The 19,882-nt window shown below is 38.2% G+C and overlaps 1 protein-coding gene across 2 annotated transcripts in view; it reads right to left on the bottom strand.

Moving 5' to 3' along the window:
* The window catches only part of LOC126438145 (coronin-6), a 93,371-nt gene that overhangs the window by 25,861 nt on the left and 47,628 nt on the right, over window positions 1-19,882 (bottom strand). For both annotated transcript variants that reach the window (XM_050090521.1, XM_050090520.1), the window contains exon 6: window positions 18,698-18,919. In XM_050090521.1, the coding sequence (XP_049946478.1) occupies window positions 18,698-18,919 (222 nt within the window). The remainder of the gene's footprint in view (window positions 1-18,697; window positions 18,920-19,882) is intronic.

Genomic DNA, 19,882 nt, shown 5'->3' with positions numbered 1-19,882 from the left:
GCACGGCTTTTTAGATTAGAGGATCTCGGGGAAACACAGAAAGGGCTTCAGTCTCAAAGGGTGCAATTTGAATACAGGAAGAACATAGATACAGGCTCAACAGGTACAGTTTGAAGACTTAACTCAGAACTAGAAATTTATTGGACATAAAAAAAGTACAGCGGACTAAAATTCTTCAAAATATGATCCTTCAGCATCAACACATTGCTGCCAGTGTGTCTTCCACTGTTTGCAGCCCTTCTGGAAGGCCTCTGGCATCATGTTGTCAAGGGCTCTTGTCGAAGCCTGCTGGATGGCACCGATGGAGTTGAATCGCTTCCCTTTTAGGCCTGTCTTGATTCAGGGAAAGAGGAAAATGTCACTTGGAACCAAGTTGGGGCTGTAGGGTGGCTGTGGCAGTGTTGTCACATTGAACTTGACCAAAACTTCGGCGGCATGCTGTCATGTTGGAGAATCCAATCACCCTTGATCACTGGGCGGACGCGTCAAACTTGATCCCTCAAGTGGCAAAGCACTACAGCGTAAAAGTCATCTGTGACAGTCTGTCCACGAGCAACAAACTACTTGTGAATAACTCCTTGCTCATGTGAGCTTTCTTGGGCTTCTTTCTGAGCTTTGACACTTCGACTCAGGATCATACTTGTAGACCCAGGTCTCATCACCAGTGACCACTTTCTCCAGAAGGTTTGAATCAACTTTCAACCGTTGCAGTATTTCCTGGCAAACAGTCATGCAACGTTTCTTCTGATCCACCGACAAAACTTTTGGCAGCAGTTTGGCACACACTTTTCGCATCATCAAATTCTCAGTCACAATCCTCCACACTGTACTATGACCGAGTTCCAGTTCATTGACAATTAATCTAGTACTAAGACGACAGTCATTGTTTAAAAGTTCCCACACTCTCTTCACATTTTGATCCGTTCGGCTTTATGATGGCCTCCCAGAGCAGTTGTCATCAAACGGCTCTGAGCACTATGGGACTTGCAGTTGTCATCTTCAACATTCCCGCGGCCATCTTTGAAACGTTTGTGCCACATGAAAACCATTGCATGGGACATGGCTTCTTCCTTCAAGGCCTCTTGAATCATACTGAGAGTCTCCGTGGTGCTTTTGTTCAGTTACGCACACAAAACTTAATCGCATAGCGCTGCTCCATTTTCGCCTCTCCCTCTTTTTGACCAAGGTCAATGACACACACTCAGGCTGCAAGCGCATCTGCAGGATTCCAGAGGCAACTGCCACAGCACGAGTTCATTCCCTGAGACCCCCCACTAATGCACCCAACCGGCAGAACTGGTCTGTGCATGCTCCCCTACTCAGAAATGAATCAGTCTTGAAACTTCTGAATCACACCCAGTATAACAGTTGTAAACTGTTGTAGCTGTGTTGGGAAAATACCAGAGCTACAAGCACTAATAGAAAGCACTGATGCTGAAATTGTTATAGGCATTGAAAGCTGGCTAAAGCCAGAGGTAAGTTCAGCTGAAATTTTTGTGAAGAACCTACTGGTGTTCTGAAAGCATAGGCTAAACACAGTTGGCAATTGTGTGTGTGTTGCCGTTATAAGTAGTTTATCTTGAAGCAAAACTGAAATACATAGTTCCTGCGAGATACTATGGGCAGAGGTCATTCTAGCAACCAGAATAAAATAATAATTGGATTCTTCCCAACTCAGATGATACAATAGCTGAAAGGTTCGAAGAAACTTTGACTTTAATTTCAAACATGTATCTGACTCATACAATTATGAATTTAGTTTACCCTCAATATGTTTGCGAAACTACATGTTTAAACCCAGAGCAAAGCATGAAACATCATCCAAAATTCACTAGATGCCTTCCTGAGATACAATCTCTGCTCCTTCCAAATTAACAATGTACCAATAGGTGTAGACCAGATATGGCTTGAATTCAAAGAAATAGTATCGACAGCAATTGAGATCCAGAATGAAATTTTCACTCTGCAGCAGAGTGTGCACTGATATGAAACTTCCTGGCAGATTAAAACTGTTTGCCGGACCGAGACTCAAACTCGAGAACTTTGCCTTTCGCGGGCAAGTGCTCTACTATCACAGTTACCCAAGCATGACTCACGCCCCGTCCTCACAACTAAAATTCCGCCAGTACCTCGTCTCCTACTCTCAAAACTTCACACAAGCTCTCCTGCGAACCTTGCAGATCTAGCACTCCTGGAAGAAAGGATATTGCGGAGACATGACTTAGCCATGGGCGTGAGTCGTGCTTGGGTAGCTCTGATAGTAGAGCACTTGCCCACGAAAGGCAAAGGTCCCGAGTTCGAGTCTTGGTCCGGAAAACACAGTTTTAATCTGCCAGGAAGTTTCAGCAATTGAGAAATTTACACCAAATAAATTAACAAAGGATGGAGCTGATCCCCCCACACTACACAAAATAGGTCAGAACACTGTTGCAGAAACAACAAAAAAGCATGCCAAATTTACACAAACGCAAAATCTCCAAAATTGGTGACCTTTTACAGAAGCTTGAAATTTAGCACCAACTTCAATGTGAGATGCTTGTAACAGTTTCCACAACGAAACTGTTTTGAAACCTTGCAAAAAATCCAAAGAGATTCTGGTTGTATGCCTTCAATGCCTTCTCTGCACGATAAAAATGGAAATGCTATCGACGACAGTGCTGCCAAAGGAGTGTTACTAAACTCAGCCTTCCAAAATCCCTTAACCGAAGATTTCAAATAAAGAACAGCTGTCAACATGAGTAATTTAGAAGTAGATATCCTCGGAGTAGTGAAGCAACTTAAACCGGTTAATAAATGCAAGTCTTCTGGTCCAGACTGTACGCCAATTGGGTTGCTTTCAGAGTATACTGATGCAATAGCTCCATACTTTATCATATACAACCACTCGCTCAATGAAAGATCCATACCCAAAGACTGGATAGTTGCACAGGTCATGTCAGTATTCAAGAAAGGCAATAGGAGTAATCCACTAAATTACAGACTCACATCATTAACACAGACATGCAGCAGGATTTTGCAACACATATTCTGTTCGAACATTATGAATTACCTCTAAGAGAACCGTCTACTAATACGCCGTCAACACAGATTTAGGAAACATCCTTCTTGTGAAAAACCATTATCTCTTTACTCACACAAAGTGCTGAGTGCTACTGACATGGAATTTTAAACTGATTCCACATTTCTGCATTTCCAGAAGGTTTTTGACACTATATGTCACACGTGGCTTGAAGTCAAATTGCATGCTTACAGAATATCATCTCAGTTATGTGACTGGATTCGTGATTTCCTGTCAGAGAGGTCACAGTTTGTATTAATTGGTGGAAAGTCATTGAGTAAAACAGAAGTGATTTCTGGCATTCCCCAAGGTTGTGTTATAGACCCTCTGCTGTTCCTTATCTATATAAATGATTCAGGAGACAATCCGAGCAGCCACCTTAGGTTGTTTGCATATGACTCAGTTGTTTATCATCTAGTAAAATCATCAGAAGATAAAAAAAAATTGCAAACCAATTTAGAAAAGATATCTGTAAGCTGCGAAAATTGGCGATTGATCCTAAACAGATAATGTTGTAGGGAAGGTGAACCAAAGACTGCGTTTTATTGGCAGAACACAGAACATGTAACACATCCACTAAAGAGACTGCCTACACTTTGCTTGTCCACTCTCTTTTGGAGTACTGTTGCACTGTCTGGGATCCTTACCAGATAGGATTAATGGAGTACATCAAGGAAGTTCAAAGAAGAGCAGAATGTTTTGTGTTATCGTGAAGTGGGGGACAGAGTATCACTGACATGATACAAGATTTGTGGTGGACATCATTAGAACAAAGGCGCTTTTCATTGCAGCGGAATGCTCTCCCAAAATTTCAATCACCAACTTTCTCCTCCGAATGACAAAATATTTTGTTGACACCAACCTACATAGGGAGAAACAATACTCATAATAAAATAAGAGTATCAGAGGTCACAGTTTTTCGGCATTCTGTTCAAGATAGGAATAATAGAGAATTATTGTGAAGGTGATTTGATAAACTCTTTGGCAGGCACTTAAGTGTGAGTTGCAGAGTATCAATGTAAGTGTAAACGTAGATGTTTGCCAAAAAGAGTAAGAAACAACAGGTATCTTCCATTGTCACAAAAGGCCATGTTAGCACATTTGCCATTTCTGCCTACATGTACGTGCAAAATTGGACAGCAGACGGAACTCTGGAGTTACAGTTATATCCCAAGCAGACTCATAAGCACTTTCACTTTCACCTGCATGCGTAACAGCAGCACCATCCACTGTAGAGAATTGGTAAATTAAAATCCTAGTACACAGGGTGCATACACATTCTAACAGGCAAAATTTCAACAGTGAATTACTGGATATAGATTCCGCTTCTATGCAAAACAGTTTTTTTTTTTTTTTGGTTACCCAAACATGTTTCAGCACCTCTGTGCCATTATCAATGGGTGCTGAACAACTGTAGAATATAAACATATTTTAGGTTGTAAATGATCTAACAAAATGAGGCCTGTAGTCTGTTTTTGATTGTTTTTGCTCTTACCTTGATTTTACATTATATGGTTTTGCAGGACCATCTGTATGGTGTCCTGCACTGAGAGATTGTCATATGTAAACCGAACGATGTCAATGTGAAGTTTTTTTCAACAAGTTAACACATTGCTTGCTTTTTAAAATTTGATTTTGGTTTGGCAAAATGTTTTGTGGATATATTTGCTATTCCTCACATTTTGTCATGACTGATACTCCTCCGTTCCCATTTTGGGGGCACTATATGCACATATTAAATGTACTTTGTGTAATTTCAGTTTTGCAAACACTTTTCACTTCGTAAAATGCGGTGTACACGCTCCTGCTGTGTGTCCTAGCCCTATCATCCTGCATTTGTTTCTGAGTGAGTTTCTCTCTCTCTCTCTCTCTCTCTCTCTCTCTCTCTCTCTCTCTGTGTGTGTGTGTGTGTGTGTGTGTGTGTGTGTGTGTGTGTGTGAGAGAGAGAGAGAGAGAGAGAGAGAGAGAGAGAGAGCGAGAGCTCCTTTAGCTGTCTGTGTAGCCTTTCCTGTTTCTGTTTCAAATAATGTGCCTTTACAAAATGTAGTGTATTCATTTAAAACTTGTTTGCCTTCTGCTACTGCTTCTGTGGTGGAAGTTTTCTTCTGATAGCCTGTGGTATATGCTGTGACCGAGTTTCAGATTTTTAAATCTGTTGCTATTTTAGTAGATGGTGGTTATGGGCTATTAGATGGTCAGCAAATGTGCTATGGATACTGTTACTTTTTAGGGCTCTGAGGTGTTCCAAGTATGTTGTTTTAACATTACTGCACGTTTGTCCTATGTATACTGATTGGCAAGTATTACATGTGATTTCCTACATTCCTCCTCTGCTGAATTGTGTGTGTGTAGTGTTGTATGTCCTGTATCTTATTTGAGCGGCACACTTTTTCCATTTACAAATTTGTTGGTTTAATTTCTCTAACATACGGGGCTTGGAAACATTTTCCTCCGCTATTTGGTTTATTGTGTTTAGCCTGTGTGTAATTCTATTTCCTTATGAGTGTCTTGTCCAATATGTCATGAATCTGAAGCTTGCTTTTTTGTTTGCCATTGGGCAGTTTGACAGATTGTGAATGGTTGTCAGTCACGGGTGTTGTTTGTTTTGTGTCTGGTGAGATCCAGAAAATTTTGTGTGTTGTCTGTTTCTAATGTTAAATGAATTTTTGGGTGTAAGTTGTTTATTGAATTGTGTTGCTGTTTCATTACTGTGCGAGTCTGATGTGTTTCCTTGTTCTTTTACTCTTTGTATGATGATGTTGATTGATTCATTTATTTATTTGACTGCAAGTGTACATTGATGTGACATCAAATGATATGAGGCTTGCTGTGTCTGTTATGTCTTGTGTCCTTGAGTCTCTCTACTAGTTCCCTCGAGTTTTCTAGATTCCTGTTTTTAAAAGTGTGTGTGTGTGTGTGTGTGTGTGTGTGTTGGGATAGATGGTATGATAGAGCATTTCTGAAGCTGATCACTGGTCTTAAAGGAGTACATTCTTTGTGCACCTTTGGTGCCTCTGCATGTTTTTGTCATTCTTTTTATCTGGTCTTTTGAGAACATATTTTTGACTTATTTCTCTGTTTGCTGAAGGTTTCTCCAGTACCTTCCTGTTGGGTGACTTGTCAGTTTGGTGTGATGATGTCCTTCAGAAACACTAATGTTTTATCTACATATTCCTTCTCAGTCTTAATCACAGTAATATTGCATTTGTCTGCCCTTGCTGGTACAGCACTGTTTTGTTTTAATTTTTGTTTTAGCTTATTGGCTGTAGTTTCCTATGGTGTTTTTTCATTAGAGATTATGGTGGAATTGAGTGTTCTAATTACCTGTGTTATTTCTGCAGCAAGTAATTCTCTTGTTAAGTTTACATTAAAATTTGGTGTACTCAGTCTTTCTTGTTCTTTTATAATGTGTGATTTTTTTTGGTGTGTGTGTGTGTGTGTGTGTGTGTGTGTGTGTGTGTGTGTGTGTGTGTGTGGGCGCGCGATCGATCGTCAGTGAGTCAGTGTGTTTTGGTTCTCTTTCCAGTAGAGTTTTTCCTTGTTTGGTGAGATTAATGTTAGTCAAGTTCATGATTCTGTCATGGAATTGATGTTTTTGATTGCAGTGACTGATTGCAGCAGTTGTGCTTGTGATGTTTATGATTTTGTTTAGTTTTTTTGCTTTGATTCTTCTCTTTTTCTTGCATCAGTTTGGAAAACTAAGCTGACATTGCAAATTTATTGGCTAATTCTAAATGTGTTTTGTAAAGTTATTTATTGAGCAACTGTTTTTAATGTATGGTTTCCTAATTTCACATTTTAGACACACAATCTCCACCTTACTTTTTACTTTACTTGGTGCAGATGACATGCTTGCTGTTCACAGAGTTTTTTTTCATATAGTCTGAAATTCCATTATGAGTTAGACCATTTTTACTAAACTGTATGTTGACAATTATCTTCTATAGTTTCATTAGGATATTTCTGTGTTCATAGTAGAGCTTGTTGGGGAATGCCTGGTTGGATGATGACATAATTGTCTTTTGGATTAGCAGTTCTTGTACTTTTCTTTGTTTGTAATTAAAATTATTGGATGCATGTTCCACCTTTTATGCAAAACACCGTTTTTCTTGTTACCCAAACATGTGTTGGCACCTCTGATGGCACAGAGGTGCTAAAAGCATCTTTTGCTTTATTTCAGCATGCCAGGAAGCAGAAACTGGCAACAGCTTACACTAGAGTCCAGTAACATGATGAATAAAACAATGTTTTAGTTCTTACTCCCACAACTAAGTTAAATGGCCTTCTATTTTACTGACAGAGTTGAGCAAATTTCTTCCTCTATCACTGGCAGCAGTTTTTAAAACAAACCACACCCCATTCTCACAAAGTTCCAAATTTCCTGCTGAGTTTCAAGCCTGGATGCCTTCATTAATACAGGATAAATATGACCTTATTTTTGTTGTTTCTTCACAGCAAGGGACGAACCCAAAAATATCTGGTTTTTCCTCGTCACTGTCATTCTGCCCCTGTCCTAAAGCAGTCCTCGCATGAGACACGTAAAATAAAGTAGATACAATGTTTGATGAGTTACTTCCTCTTATTTCACACTGAAGAGCCATTGCCTTGCGTGAAACACAAAATAAGTTCAGCAATATTTCAACAATGTGACACAAAAGGTTGAACTTATAGGGGGCAAGAAGGCCTTTTTATGTCAAAAGCACAACTTATGAGATGCCATAGTGTATTTTTTGTTTTTAATTGAGCCCACATTTGGTGGGTTTTATAATTTACACCCTGTGAATATATGCTGTTTCTAAGCGCTAATACATTGCACATTTCTTGTAAATGCATTGTTACTGGTACAATGTGTCATAATAAAATGGAAAATGTCACATTGGTGGAGAAAGAATTTTCATATTTAGTTATTTTTGTATTATAATTCACCTGTTATGAAAGAACACCATTTTAAGGTGACAGCACATTGAAGATTCATCAAACATGCACTGTTCTTGGTAGGCTATATGATGACTAAATGTCAGTAACAGATCAGCATTAAAGCCTTCCATCGACGAAGGCCATTTTTATTGTAAAAGTTCAGTGTAGTATGGTTGGCAGAGACACAGAGTAACAAAATCGTGTAGCAGGGTCGCATCTTGCTGTGTCCAATTCCCAAGTTGGTGGTGGCTCCACAATGGTGTGGGCTGTGTTTGCATGGAATGGACTGAGTCCCCTGGTCCAACTACATTGAACATTGACTGAAAATGGTTATGTTCGACTGCTTGGAGAGCACTTTCAGCCATTCGTTGACTTCATGTTCCCAAACAATGATGGTATTTTTATGGATGACAGTGACCATGTCACTGGGTCACAACAATTGTTCACGACCGGTTTGAAGAACATTCTGGACAATTCAAGCAAATTATCTGGTCAACCACATTGCCCAACATGAATCCCTTGCACAAATTCTTGCACCAGCAACACTTTCGCAATTATGGATGGCTATATAGGCAGCATGACTCATTATTTCTTCAGGGAACTTCCAATGATTTGTTGAGTCCATACTACATTGAGTTGCTGCACTACGCTGGGCAAAAGGCGGCATGACATTACATTAGGACGTATACCATGCCTTTTGTCACCTCAATGTATTAGCAAATGTTGGAGATGAGGGGAAGATAATCCCAAACACCATTGCTGAGGCATAAGTGATTCAAAAGCTTCCAACATGCTGGAAAGACCATTTCCTCCTAAAAGATGCGTCTTTGCCTATGTATTTCAATGTTCAAAGATTTGAAAAGAGTTAAAATAACATTCCCCAACAGGCTTTACCCTTTTCAGAGGATTTTAAAAACTGTGTCTAGTGCAGGAGAGTGAAAAATGAAGTGGGACATCACTCTTTAAGCACAAACATAACCTTTATGTTTCATGAACACATTGATAGTTCATACTTTTTGACAGAAAAAAAAATAAATAAAATAAAATAAAATAAATCCAGAATTGTAGTTTCTTCCAATAAAGCATTTGAAAATTTTCATGCCTGCAACAAAAATGTGGCAAATGTCTGAATGATATTAAAAGACACGGACATATTGCACGTTGATAAGAAAAGTCACAAATTGAAAAAACAGCTATTTTTAGTTTGTCACTGAAAAGTGTCTGAATTGCAACAACATCTATGAAAAATGGAATTTACTGCCAACAATTTTTACTTAAAATTTAAATGAAGTTTATACCATTTCAGCACAAGTTCTATAGAATTAATTCTCTAAATCCAGTTTCCTTAAGTGTTGCACTTTCGAGTTGTGTCACAGTTCTTGCTGGGATGTGATATGTTACATATGACATCAAACAGTAGACAGGAGGTATACCTCACTTCAAATTATAAAACTGCTACAATGTATGCTAAAAATCACTTGTTTTTAACAAAAGTATGCTAAATACAGAACAGCTGTTGGCAACAGGTGATGCTGACTTATTACCTTAGGTGGTGGACCAAATGACAGAATTAAGTTATACAAGTCTCATTATGAAGCTAACTGTATATGCATATGTAGATACACATCATCATAATGAAATATGATATAGTGCAGAATGTACAGTAACATTTGAAATGATTTGTCTGGTACAATCCTAACCAATAGTTCAAAAATCACAATGTATTTCAAAAGAGCTACCAAAAGTGTGTGACAATTATTATTGTATTTCAATTGTTTAGGCTTTGCTATTAGTGACACAACCTAATGACCACTACGGAAGTTTCTATGTATTCGGGAGTAGTGATGGGGCATCAACAACATAAAACTATTTGACAATGTCTCGCTGCAAATTAATCTCTCTCTCTCTCTCTCTCTCTCTCTCTCTCTCTCTCTCTCTCTCTCTCTCTCCCCCCCCTCCCTCTCCTCCCCACCCCATGCCTCTTTTTTTTTTTTTTTTTTTTTTTGTTTCCAAAACAGTAAGGCAACAATTTCCACATAGTTCATACTTTTATCGCAAGTGGTGATACGTCTGCATCATTTTAAGGATACAGGGTACTCATAAATAGTGGAAAAATTGAAAATTTTTTATGACTTTATTAAATTCTATAGTCTTTTCTGATTACATTGATACATACATTATAGGGTTTCAAATGAAAAATGACCAATATATACAAAATTTTAAAGTTACAGTCATGTATGCTGCCACACCCCCTTTATTTCTGTTAAGGAACCAGTATTTTTCAAAAAGAACTGTGAACTTTCTGTTTCCCACGATTATACATACGATACAGCGTATATGTTGGAAACAGTGCAGGTTTCTAGTGTCTCTAAATGACTATTTTTGTTAGTATTTTATTCTGTTTTGCTGAAGCAGTTCGTTCACTTGTTACTGAATGTTTATTGCCCAATTGCTACATATATTTGGTGGAAGTACATATCCTTTAGTGCGCAATAAATACAAATTATGCCACACATCAAGAAATTCAATAAAAGGAAATTTCGTGGTAACTAGTTCACAAACAAAGCAAGCCACACTGTTGAAAGTAACCTATGTATCAGTTCTTCAGTGAAGAAACTCTCACATGGCACATCTCCTAGTGATTCAAATTTTTGTGTTAGCAATGATGCTGTTGTAGTCGATTTGTTGTTGTTGTTGATGTGGGCATCTTATCTTCTTTGATAAAGAAAGTGGCGAAATTTAAACAATGTGATGGTTTAGGCTGTCTGGAAATAACAACGAAGTAGCAGGAAGGGATTAGTGTCAAAATTATTTACGTGTAGATCCTGCAATAAATCTACCTGAAAAATGACTTCGAACATTGTGCACAATTCATATGACATGAATTTGGAGTCAGTGCATGCAATGCGTGCAATAGGAAAAGGAAGAAAGGCTGCTCAAACGTTTTGTGGTTTGATGGACCTTCCTCCTCCTCCTCCTCCCAGTAGGTTCGGCAAGTACATAAGAATACTTTTAGGTGCCTTGACAGTTGTGTCCAAAGCATCTATGAAATGTGCATAGAAGAAACTGCAAATATTAGTGGAACCAGGGACATTGCTGTTGCACTTGATTGGAGGATATCTTTCCTTGAATTCTGTTTTAAGTGCTACTTCTCTGGAGAATGGGAAAGTTGTTGTTGGTGAGTGCCTGTCTAAGTACTGCCACACCTACCATGGTAACACTGAAGGACATATTTAACATCAGTGTTGTATGAATTACGACGGTTACAGTGGAGGTATAGAGTGCGATGAAGCTCTAAAAATATTTCAGAGGTCAGAGCCAGTTTATAACGTTACATATACGAAGTGCCTAGGAGATGGGGACTCTAAAGCTTTCAATAAATTTAATGAGTTTATTGTGATATCTTGGTAACAAAACTGGAGGAGTGTTGTGGATGTGTGCAAAAGAGGATGGATGCTAGACTGAGGAAGCTATGAAGAGAAATGAAAGGAAAGTTGCTATCTGATAGAAAATCTGTCTGGCTGAGGCAGATTGACAGAAACTGAAATACACCTTCTTCAGAGTTATTATGGACTGGCCATTAGACGAACTGCACCTCTGAATAATGTTACAGCAATGAGAACAGCTGTACGGGCCATCTACTTTTGTAAGTTGACCACAGATGACCAACCTGTTAACGGACTTTGCCCCAAGGGAGCAGATTCTTGGTGTGGTTACCAAAAAGCAAAAGAAAGTGGTCAAATGTACCATCATAAGCACTCTCTTCCTGAGCCTGTTATGAATGAAATAAAACTAATTTTTAGAGACCTGAGTGACCCTGTTTTGGTTAGTAATTGTCTTCATGGGGGCACTTAGAATACAAATGAAAGTGTCAACCATTGCATATGGGAAAGATTGCCCAAGAATATTTTTGTATGACTAAATACATTAAAAGTTGGTGTATTAGATGCAGTGATAGGTTTCAATGATGGAATGATACGAAGGTTGGAAGTCCTGAGAAATTTAGGCATAAAATGTGGCTCTAATATGGACGATCAATTGCTTGCGTGTGACAGACAAAGAGTGCATGAAGCTGAAAGAGTCGCTCTTCAAGTTACCAAAGAAGCAAGAAGTGCTAAAAGGAATGTCAAGAGGAAGCTTGAAGATAAAGAAATGTTGCACAATGAAGACTGTTTCAGGAATGTTCCGAGACACAGTTTGTTTGGACTCCTATCCTCATTCGCAATTTCCCGCAAGTTGTATTTTTCAGAATTCAGGTACAAATATTTCCTAAAGATTATAAAGCATTGCTCTATTTTTTTATGTAACTTGCAATAGTCCATACTTATGCAGTAGACCTAAGCTTTATTGCAGAATCAACTAACTAATTAAAAAATAACATTTTTACTAGGAAAAAAATTAAAATGTAAGAGGTGATATTTTCTTATCCTTGTAATATACATAATAGGTGGAATTAAATAGGTCTAGTACCTCAACCATCATGTCACGCATATCTGGTAAAAATATGGTCTCCTTCAAATGTATAACATTGGATTAAATGTTACCTAAATTTGAGGAAACTTTTGGAAAAAAAAAGCATCAATTTCTTTGTAATTTTTTTCAATAACCCTAAGCAGGCTCAAAAATATTCAAAATACTTCTAATTTGTTTACAAAATGTGCTGCATTACCTGATATCAACAAAAAATCTGTAAAACACACATTATAAACAGTGCCTGAAAGAAATAGACATTGATTTTTACATAATATTGAGCCGGAATGGCACCCTGTATCCTTAAAGGCAGTTTGTAAATTACTGGAAGAGGCACTACCATAGCTCTTGTTCATCACTGCCAACATTCCTTTCACATGGACTAGTACTCAAGTTATGGCTCAGCCCAACACTTTATTCTGTAACACCACTACGAACAATACAACACACAGTATAGTTATTGTTAGGTTGGCAGTGTTGTGAGACAAAATATTAGCAGTACGAATTGTTCCCATGTTTAACAACTTCGATCAATACGAAACTAGGGGTAACATGTTTACTGACAAGGGGCGCTTTTGATCTCTAATGCTAGGAATCATATGAAGCCATGCTTAGACTAGCACTCTATTATAAAGACAACAGTGGTATGTGTGACTTCCAAGCAAAACTCTGGACCTGTCTGCTAGCACCATCAAACAATGGAATAAGGTAGCTGAGTTAACAAGTGTTCGAGTTGAGTGAATGGTATAGCTATAGTATGAATGTGTGATTTAGCGTGTTCGCATGTAAAATGTGAACATTGATATCATGAAGAGAACTAATTCTACAAATGTGGTCAAAATATTAGGTACAAAGTTGCAATGTTCTGAATATGGAAACGAAATCGGGGTAGAGGAGAGAGAGTTCGCAGATATATAATATAACATAATAATTCAGAAATATAATGGGGATGACACAGAAATACATGACATTATGCTGGATTTATATACTGCTATTGAAGGACAGGAAGAACCTGAACCAGAAGATGGCTTTTCAACCAGTACATGACATTCACGTCTCCTGTGCAAGAGGAACAGTCCAGTCAAAGTCAATACTAACTATCTCCATCCGTACAGTCAAGGCCCGGTGTATTAGAAGATATTTATGACAGCGTACTAGAGAACATTTATGAAGACTATAACAATCGTGGCTTCAATTCCTTTAGCAACTGACATGGTGCTAGACGTGCATTAAAAGAATCAAATTGCAGATTAGTTCTAAATTACGTATGTGGGTAAAGGCAAGCAGGAGCTCATTCCAGAGGAAACAGAATGTTGCAATTACAAACTATGAAGAGCATGTAATATCGCAATTTGCTAAAGCAAGGTCATACGGATCTATTGTTCACTATTGGCATCTGCAAATTTGGGCACTAGAAGCATCCAAAATGGTTGGCTGGGATAATTTCAAAGTGTCGATTCCTTTTATTGACAATCTTAATGCTGAATATGGCATTTCATATAGGCATATTACTACAATTGCTACACGTAGGGACATAAAGATGATAACAGCATATGTCAGAAGGCACACTATTTTGTCAAGGAAGTTAACATGTTTATGACAGAGCAGGGTGTGGTAAAAGGAAATGTTAGGAACAGTGACTGGAGTCAATTTCACTTCACCACCAACACTGTCTCACAGAGGACCCACAGCTACAAAATTTATGTGGCTTTATCAATGACAGCCAGACTAGCAAACAAGTTGTGAATCTGACAGCACATAGCACTTTTGGCCCAAATAGTGCAAAGAAACTTTAAACAAACTGCCCAACAAACATTCGTGTGGAGGCACGCATGTGACGAAGCAAGTTGGGATATTTTTACTTCGCCTTTTGTTTTGCCATCTGCCTCCTTAAAATTCACTTTTTCACTTTCAACTAATTACCATCACACATACATTAGTATAATCTACATTTTCATATAAGAAAAAGGTTGACCGTCATAACAGCAGATCTAATTTTGTACTTAGTTTTATGTATGTAACTGATTTTCTAATTTATTTAGACTAGTCCTAGTTAGTAAGTTTTGTTATAGCTGAAATCAGTGATAGTTTCACAACTTAAATTCTATTGTTGACTTATAAACAAATATAAATTCTGTACTAATTATAAACACTTGGAGGAACAACTAATAGTATTCCTAAAGGATCTATTTGACTCTATTCAAAAATATGTTAGCAAAGCCATCCCTTAATTAATTCCAAAGTAATTAACAGTTTTGTCAAAAGTATTGTTTGTGTAACGATATTTGTTAATTTCATGATTTAAACAAATAATTCAGCTTAACGCTTGGAGGAGAACCAATTTTTCGATGTATTTAGTTAATTTAATGAGTTAAGTTTTAATTGTAATTTTTGTAAATTAAACATCGAACAATGTGAAGTTTCAGTGCCTATTATTGTTACTATATATAAGGTCCCCAAGACAGCCAGTGTAGCAACGCAGCTCGTCAACACCGAGGACAACCAATGAAGAAATAAAAGAAAGTGAATTTACCTCAGCTCAGTACAGCCGATAAATACACATAAAACAGAACCGAAAATTTACGTTCCTAGCTTTCGGAACAAATGTTCCTTCATCGGGGAGGAGAGAGGGGAAAGAAAGGGAAGAAGGGAAAGGAGATTCAGTTACTCACAACCCAGGTTATGAAGCAACAGGGAAAGGAAAATAGGGAGGGTAGCAAGGATGGAGGCATGGTTGTCAGAGGGAAGCCAAAGATATTCTACTGTAAGTACTGTGCCAGCTTCAAACCAAAGAGGATGCATACAAAAGTAAAGAGGTATCTCAAGTCAACCCCTGAAATGAGATCATCCCTTGACAAAATTCTCCCCACACCACCCAGAGTTGCCTTTCGTCGCCCCCCCCTAACCTCCGTAACATCCTTGTTAAACCCTACAATATTCCCAGACTACCTTCTCCACCCAGCGGTTCCTACCCCTGTAACCGACCCCGCTGCAAAACCTGCCCCATGCATCCCCCCACAACCACCTACTCCAGCCCCGCTACTGGTAAAACATACACAATTCAAGGCAGGGCCACGTGTGAAACTACATGTCATTTATCAACTGACATGCCTGCACTGCACAGCCTTTTACATCGGCATGACAACAACTAAACTGGCTGAGCGCATGAACGGACACAGACGAACTGTCCGCCTAGGAGATGCCCAATACCCAGTAGCGGAGCATGCCCTCCAGCATAATTCTAGGGACCTAGGAACCTGCTACACCGTATGTGCCATTTGGCTTCTCCCACCCAACACCAGTCCCTCTGAATTGCGGAGATAGGAACTTGCACTCCAACACATCCTTTCATCCAGCCATCCCCCTGGACTGAACCTACGTTAAACAACCTCAATCCCATTTACTCTTCAGTCTTCTCCTCTTTCCCTTTCCTCTTTAGCCATTCACGCATCTTTTCATCCTACATAGTTGTGTTTATCTTTATACTATATACCTCTTTACTTCTGTATGCATCCTCATTGGTTTGAAGCTGGCACAGTACTTACAGTAGAATATCTTTGGCTTCCCTCTGACAACCATGCCTCCATCCTTGCTACCCTCCCTATATTCCTTTCCCTGTTGCTTCATAACCTGGGTTGTGAGTAACTGAATCTCCTTTCCCTTCTTCCCTTTCTTTCCCCTCTCTCCTCCCCGATGAAGGAACATTGTTCCGAAAGCTAGGAACGTAAATTTTCGGTTCTGTATTATGTGTATCTATCGGCTGTACTGAGCTGAGGTAAGTACTGGCCAGCCCCTCTATCTCTTTGTTAGTATTTGTTTCACATCTCATATGAGATTTTCCATTAATAAAAAAGAAAGTGAATTGTCACATGTGGCGCCCCCACATAAGGAACACTGTACGTAGCCACAATAAACAAGGACTCACGAATTTTGAACAGTGAAATCAACAGCGGTTTACAGTGCAATGGTGCAACAGCCAATCAGTGCATGGGTTTCATGGCCACAGTATAACAGCAGCCAATCAGCGAGCGGGTTTTATGGGAGCAGCCAATCAGCACACAGGTAAACACAGCTGACCGCAGGTAAACACAGCTGACCGCAGGTAAACACAGCTGACCGCAGGTAAACACAGCTGACCGCAGGTAAACACAGCTGACCGCAGGTAAACACAGCTGACCGCAGGTAAACACAGCTGACCGCAGGTAAACAAGATGCCTCGCCAAGAGCCTTACAACTTGCTGTAGCCGTGGATATGACACATCGGATGACAACTGGAGCAGCAGCAGCAACAGGAGACAAGTGATTGAAAAATAAGGTATTGCTTAGAAAAAGCCGTTTTGTATTAAGTGATACATAATGAGTGGCCTTAACGTACAATATAAAGTGACTGAAAACAAAGCTGTAGAGGTTAAGTTTTTAAATAAACAGAAAGACTTATTGGGGAATGATTCGCAGGACAATAGTTGCTACGGAAAATTGGAAGCGACGTTAAGGCAAATTATGAGTAGTTTGGGTAATACGAGTATGAAAGAAGACATTAGTAGGTTGGAAAATAGTATGAAAAAAGACATTAGTAGGTTGGAAAATAGTATGAAAAAAGACAGTAGTAGGGTGGAAAATAGTATTAAACAAGACATCAGCAGTAAAAGCTGACAGTAGTAGCATTAGAACCGACATGTTTAACTTAAAGGATGAACTGAAGAAAGAAATTAAAAGGGAGATTAAGGTAGTCAGCTCTAATCTTTCAGAACTAAATAAGAAGGTTGAAGAGGTAGTTAAAGATTGTGATGAAAAGATAAAGAGAGTAGAACAGAATACTAATGAGAAATTACCATTAATAAGTAGTAAATGTGTAGAAGAAAGAGAGAAACTTTGTGATGACTATAGTAGAAGGGTGGAGGCTTCTGAGAAATTTTGTGCTGAAACTAGAGTTAAAATGATTTAGAAACTGAGGTAGAAACCGAGTGCGCAGTAGTGGTAGAGGAAAAACTGGAAAAATTAAATGCAAATGTAGATTCAAAATTGACTAAATTAGAGAAAAAGGTGGAAGAAGTACAAAATCTAAAGCCTAGAGAAAGTTAACAGTGGGTCTGATAATCATTTTGGTAAGCAGGATGATAGCTTTTCCAGGGAAAAGATTAATGAGGATTCGTTGTATGAAGAAGATCACATCGTAAGTAAAGATAAAGTGTGGCAGCCTGTAATAACAAAGTGTACAAGGTGTACATGTTAAGTGTTTACTGGACAGTGATAGTGATTTGAATGGCATTTCACAGACATTTTTTGAATCCATTATGAACAGGGAGGATATAGTGGTGATGCACGTTTCTGGTATAAAAATTATGAAGCTATCAAAGAGAGTGAAACATGAGTACTATTAACTGTGGAATTGTCAGGACAGCTGTTGGGGAGTGCAATTTCTTGGTGATTCAAAAATCTCAGCATTGATGTAATATTTGGAACTAATTTCTTGTGCAAATGGTGTGTATGTATTGATTTTGTTAGTGGTAAGTTTATTCTTCCTGCGCACCATTCATGAATGAAATGGGAACAAACCGTAATAACTGGTACAATGGGACGCATACTCTGCCACACGCTTCACAGTGGTTTGTTGAGTGTAGATGTAGATGTAGCTTTATAACCTTCTCCAATTCTAGTATAATCCCTCCAAAATAATAACAAATAAAATAAACGTTATAAATAATTATGACCATTTGGATTCTTTGGTTGTCAACTTTCAGCAGGCTTTTGGTATGATTATAACTGATGTTTAATAAAACAAATATTTCTGCATAATCTGTGCACTGTCAGCTTAGTATGTCGCTGCATATTAGGAAAGCACCCTGAACATGACTTATAAATGTATCACAGTCCTTCTAAAAGACAAAGGAACTGGCACCCACATTAATGCTATGGATAAAAACGTGTCTTATGTAGTGTATTTTACATAACATTCTCTCAATAACAACTTCAGGAATGATATATTTTACCACTATTAGTGCAATACCCATAATATTATGTTGCATTAAATGCTGGAAAGTTACACCCATAACATTTTGGGCACAGTATCTTAGCAAGAACTGCCACACCCATAATAATAATATGGGTATGATAGACCTCACTAAGATGTGTCCGAAATATTACACACACAGCATTCTTTCCAAAAATGAAGGTAACTTAATATTGTGAGCGTGGCACTCAAAACGTTAATGACGAATATCAAAGACAATGCAAAACAGTCAAACTACTCACCTTGCCACACAGGTACACAAGATTTGTATCTGGGTCATAGAGTGGGAACATCACACCATTACTTGTATCCAGTTCAACCATAACAATTGGCTCTGCAAGATGTTCGGGTGCTCGCAATGAGTACTGGCGCTCGCTCATTTTGCTAAAACCTGTTGTGAAGATCAGACCACTTTTCAAGTAGATTGCTCTCGTTGCTTTGCTTCCTTCGTGGCACACAGCTTCCTGAGCACAAGCAGTTCATAAAAAAACCTCACATTACTACTTGATCTGTAACTAACAATTCAGCAAACAGAAAATTATGCTAACACTATAATACTGGTACTGTTGTGATACAGAGCAAATAACACAGATTCATCTTTTATTTATTTCTCCTGCACTAATTTTATTTGGTGAAACAGTGGTAGGGTGAAAGGAAGACCATAGATGAATCAAATTTTACAGATTCTTGCAAAAAGTTATGTCCTACCCCACAAACACACATTTTACTGTAGCAATGACATAGCTAGAACATTTTTTAATAATAGACATACAATAAAATCTTCAGCACCAAGTGGTGTTTATGTGATCAGCTGCAATCAAAGTAGAAAATTACACACAAAGTAGTCTTGGGGAGTTTAGGAGCTTTGAACAACAGCGATCTTGGTGTCAGCATACTACTGATTCAAGCTTGCCAAATATTTTATAATGGAAAAACCTCCATATTATGGACAATGTAATATGCTCCAATCAGACTGAAAAGGTAAGATGAAGCTACGGTCAACATTAGAAATTACTGAGCACAATTGTGAATCCCAGCTTAGTTTTAATAGCTGTGTAATTTTTTCTATCCTTTGATTGATAAATAAATAAATAAATGTCATTAGTACCGTCATATGTACACCCATCAGAAAATTTAACACTTCCCTTCTGTACAAAAATTTGTTTCTGAGATTAACTTTACTTTGGTAAATGTCTGAACTTTTGTGTTATTCAGAAGCTTCATCAACTTTACTGTTACTTAATCTGCAGTTGTGACAGTCTGTTATCGTGAATGGTTTGTAGAGGTATAAACTGGTTTATAAATAAAAAAATTCATATCAAGAAGCACTATTTCTTTACAATACATTAAAAGGCTTACCAATACAATTAAATGAAAAATAAGACATGGAAGTGATGTTTACACTGTGAGATACTGTTAGGTTTATT

The sequence above is a fragment of the Schistocerca serialis genome, unplaced genomic scaffold (genome assembly GCF_023864345.2).
Source record: "Schistocerca serialis cubense isolate TAMUIC-IGC-003099 unplaced genomic scaffold, iqSchSeri2.2 HiC_scaffold_1261, whole genome shotgun sequence".
In the NCBI taxonomy this organism is placed as follows: Eukaryota; Metazoa; Arthropoda; class Insecta; order Orthoptera; family Acrididae; genus Schistocerca; species Schistocerca serialis.
The sequence above is the reverse complement of the archived record's forward strand: the minus strand, read 5'-3'. Positions and strand labels throughout refer to the sequence as shown.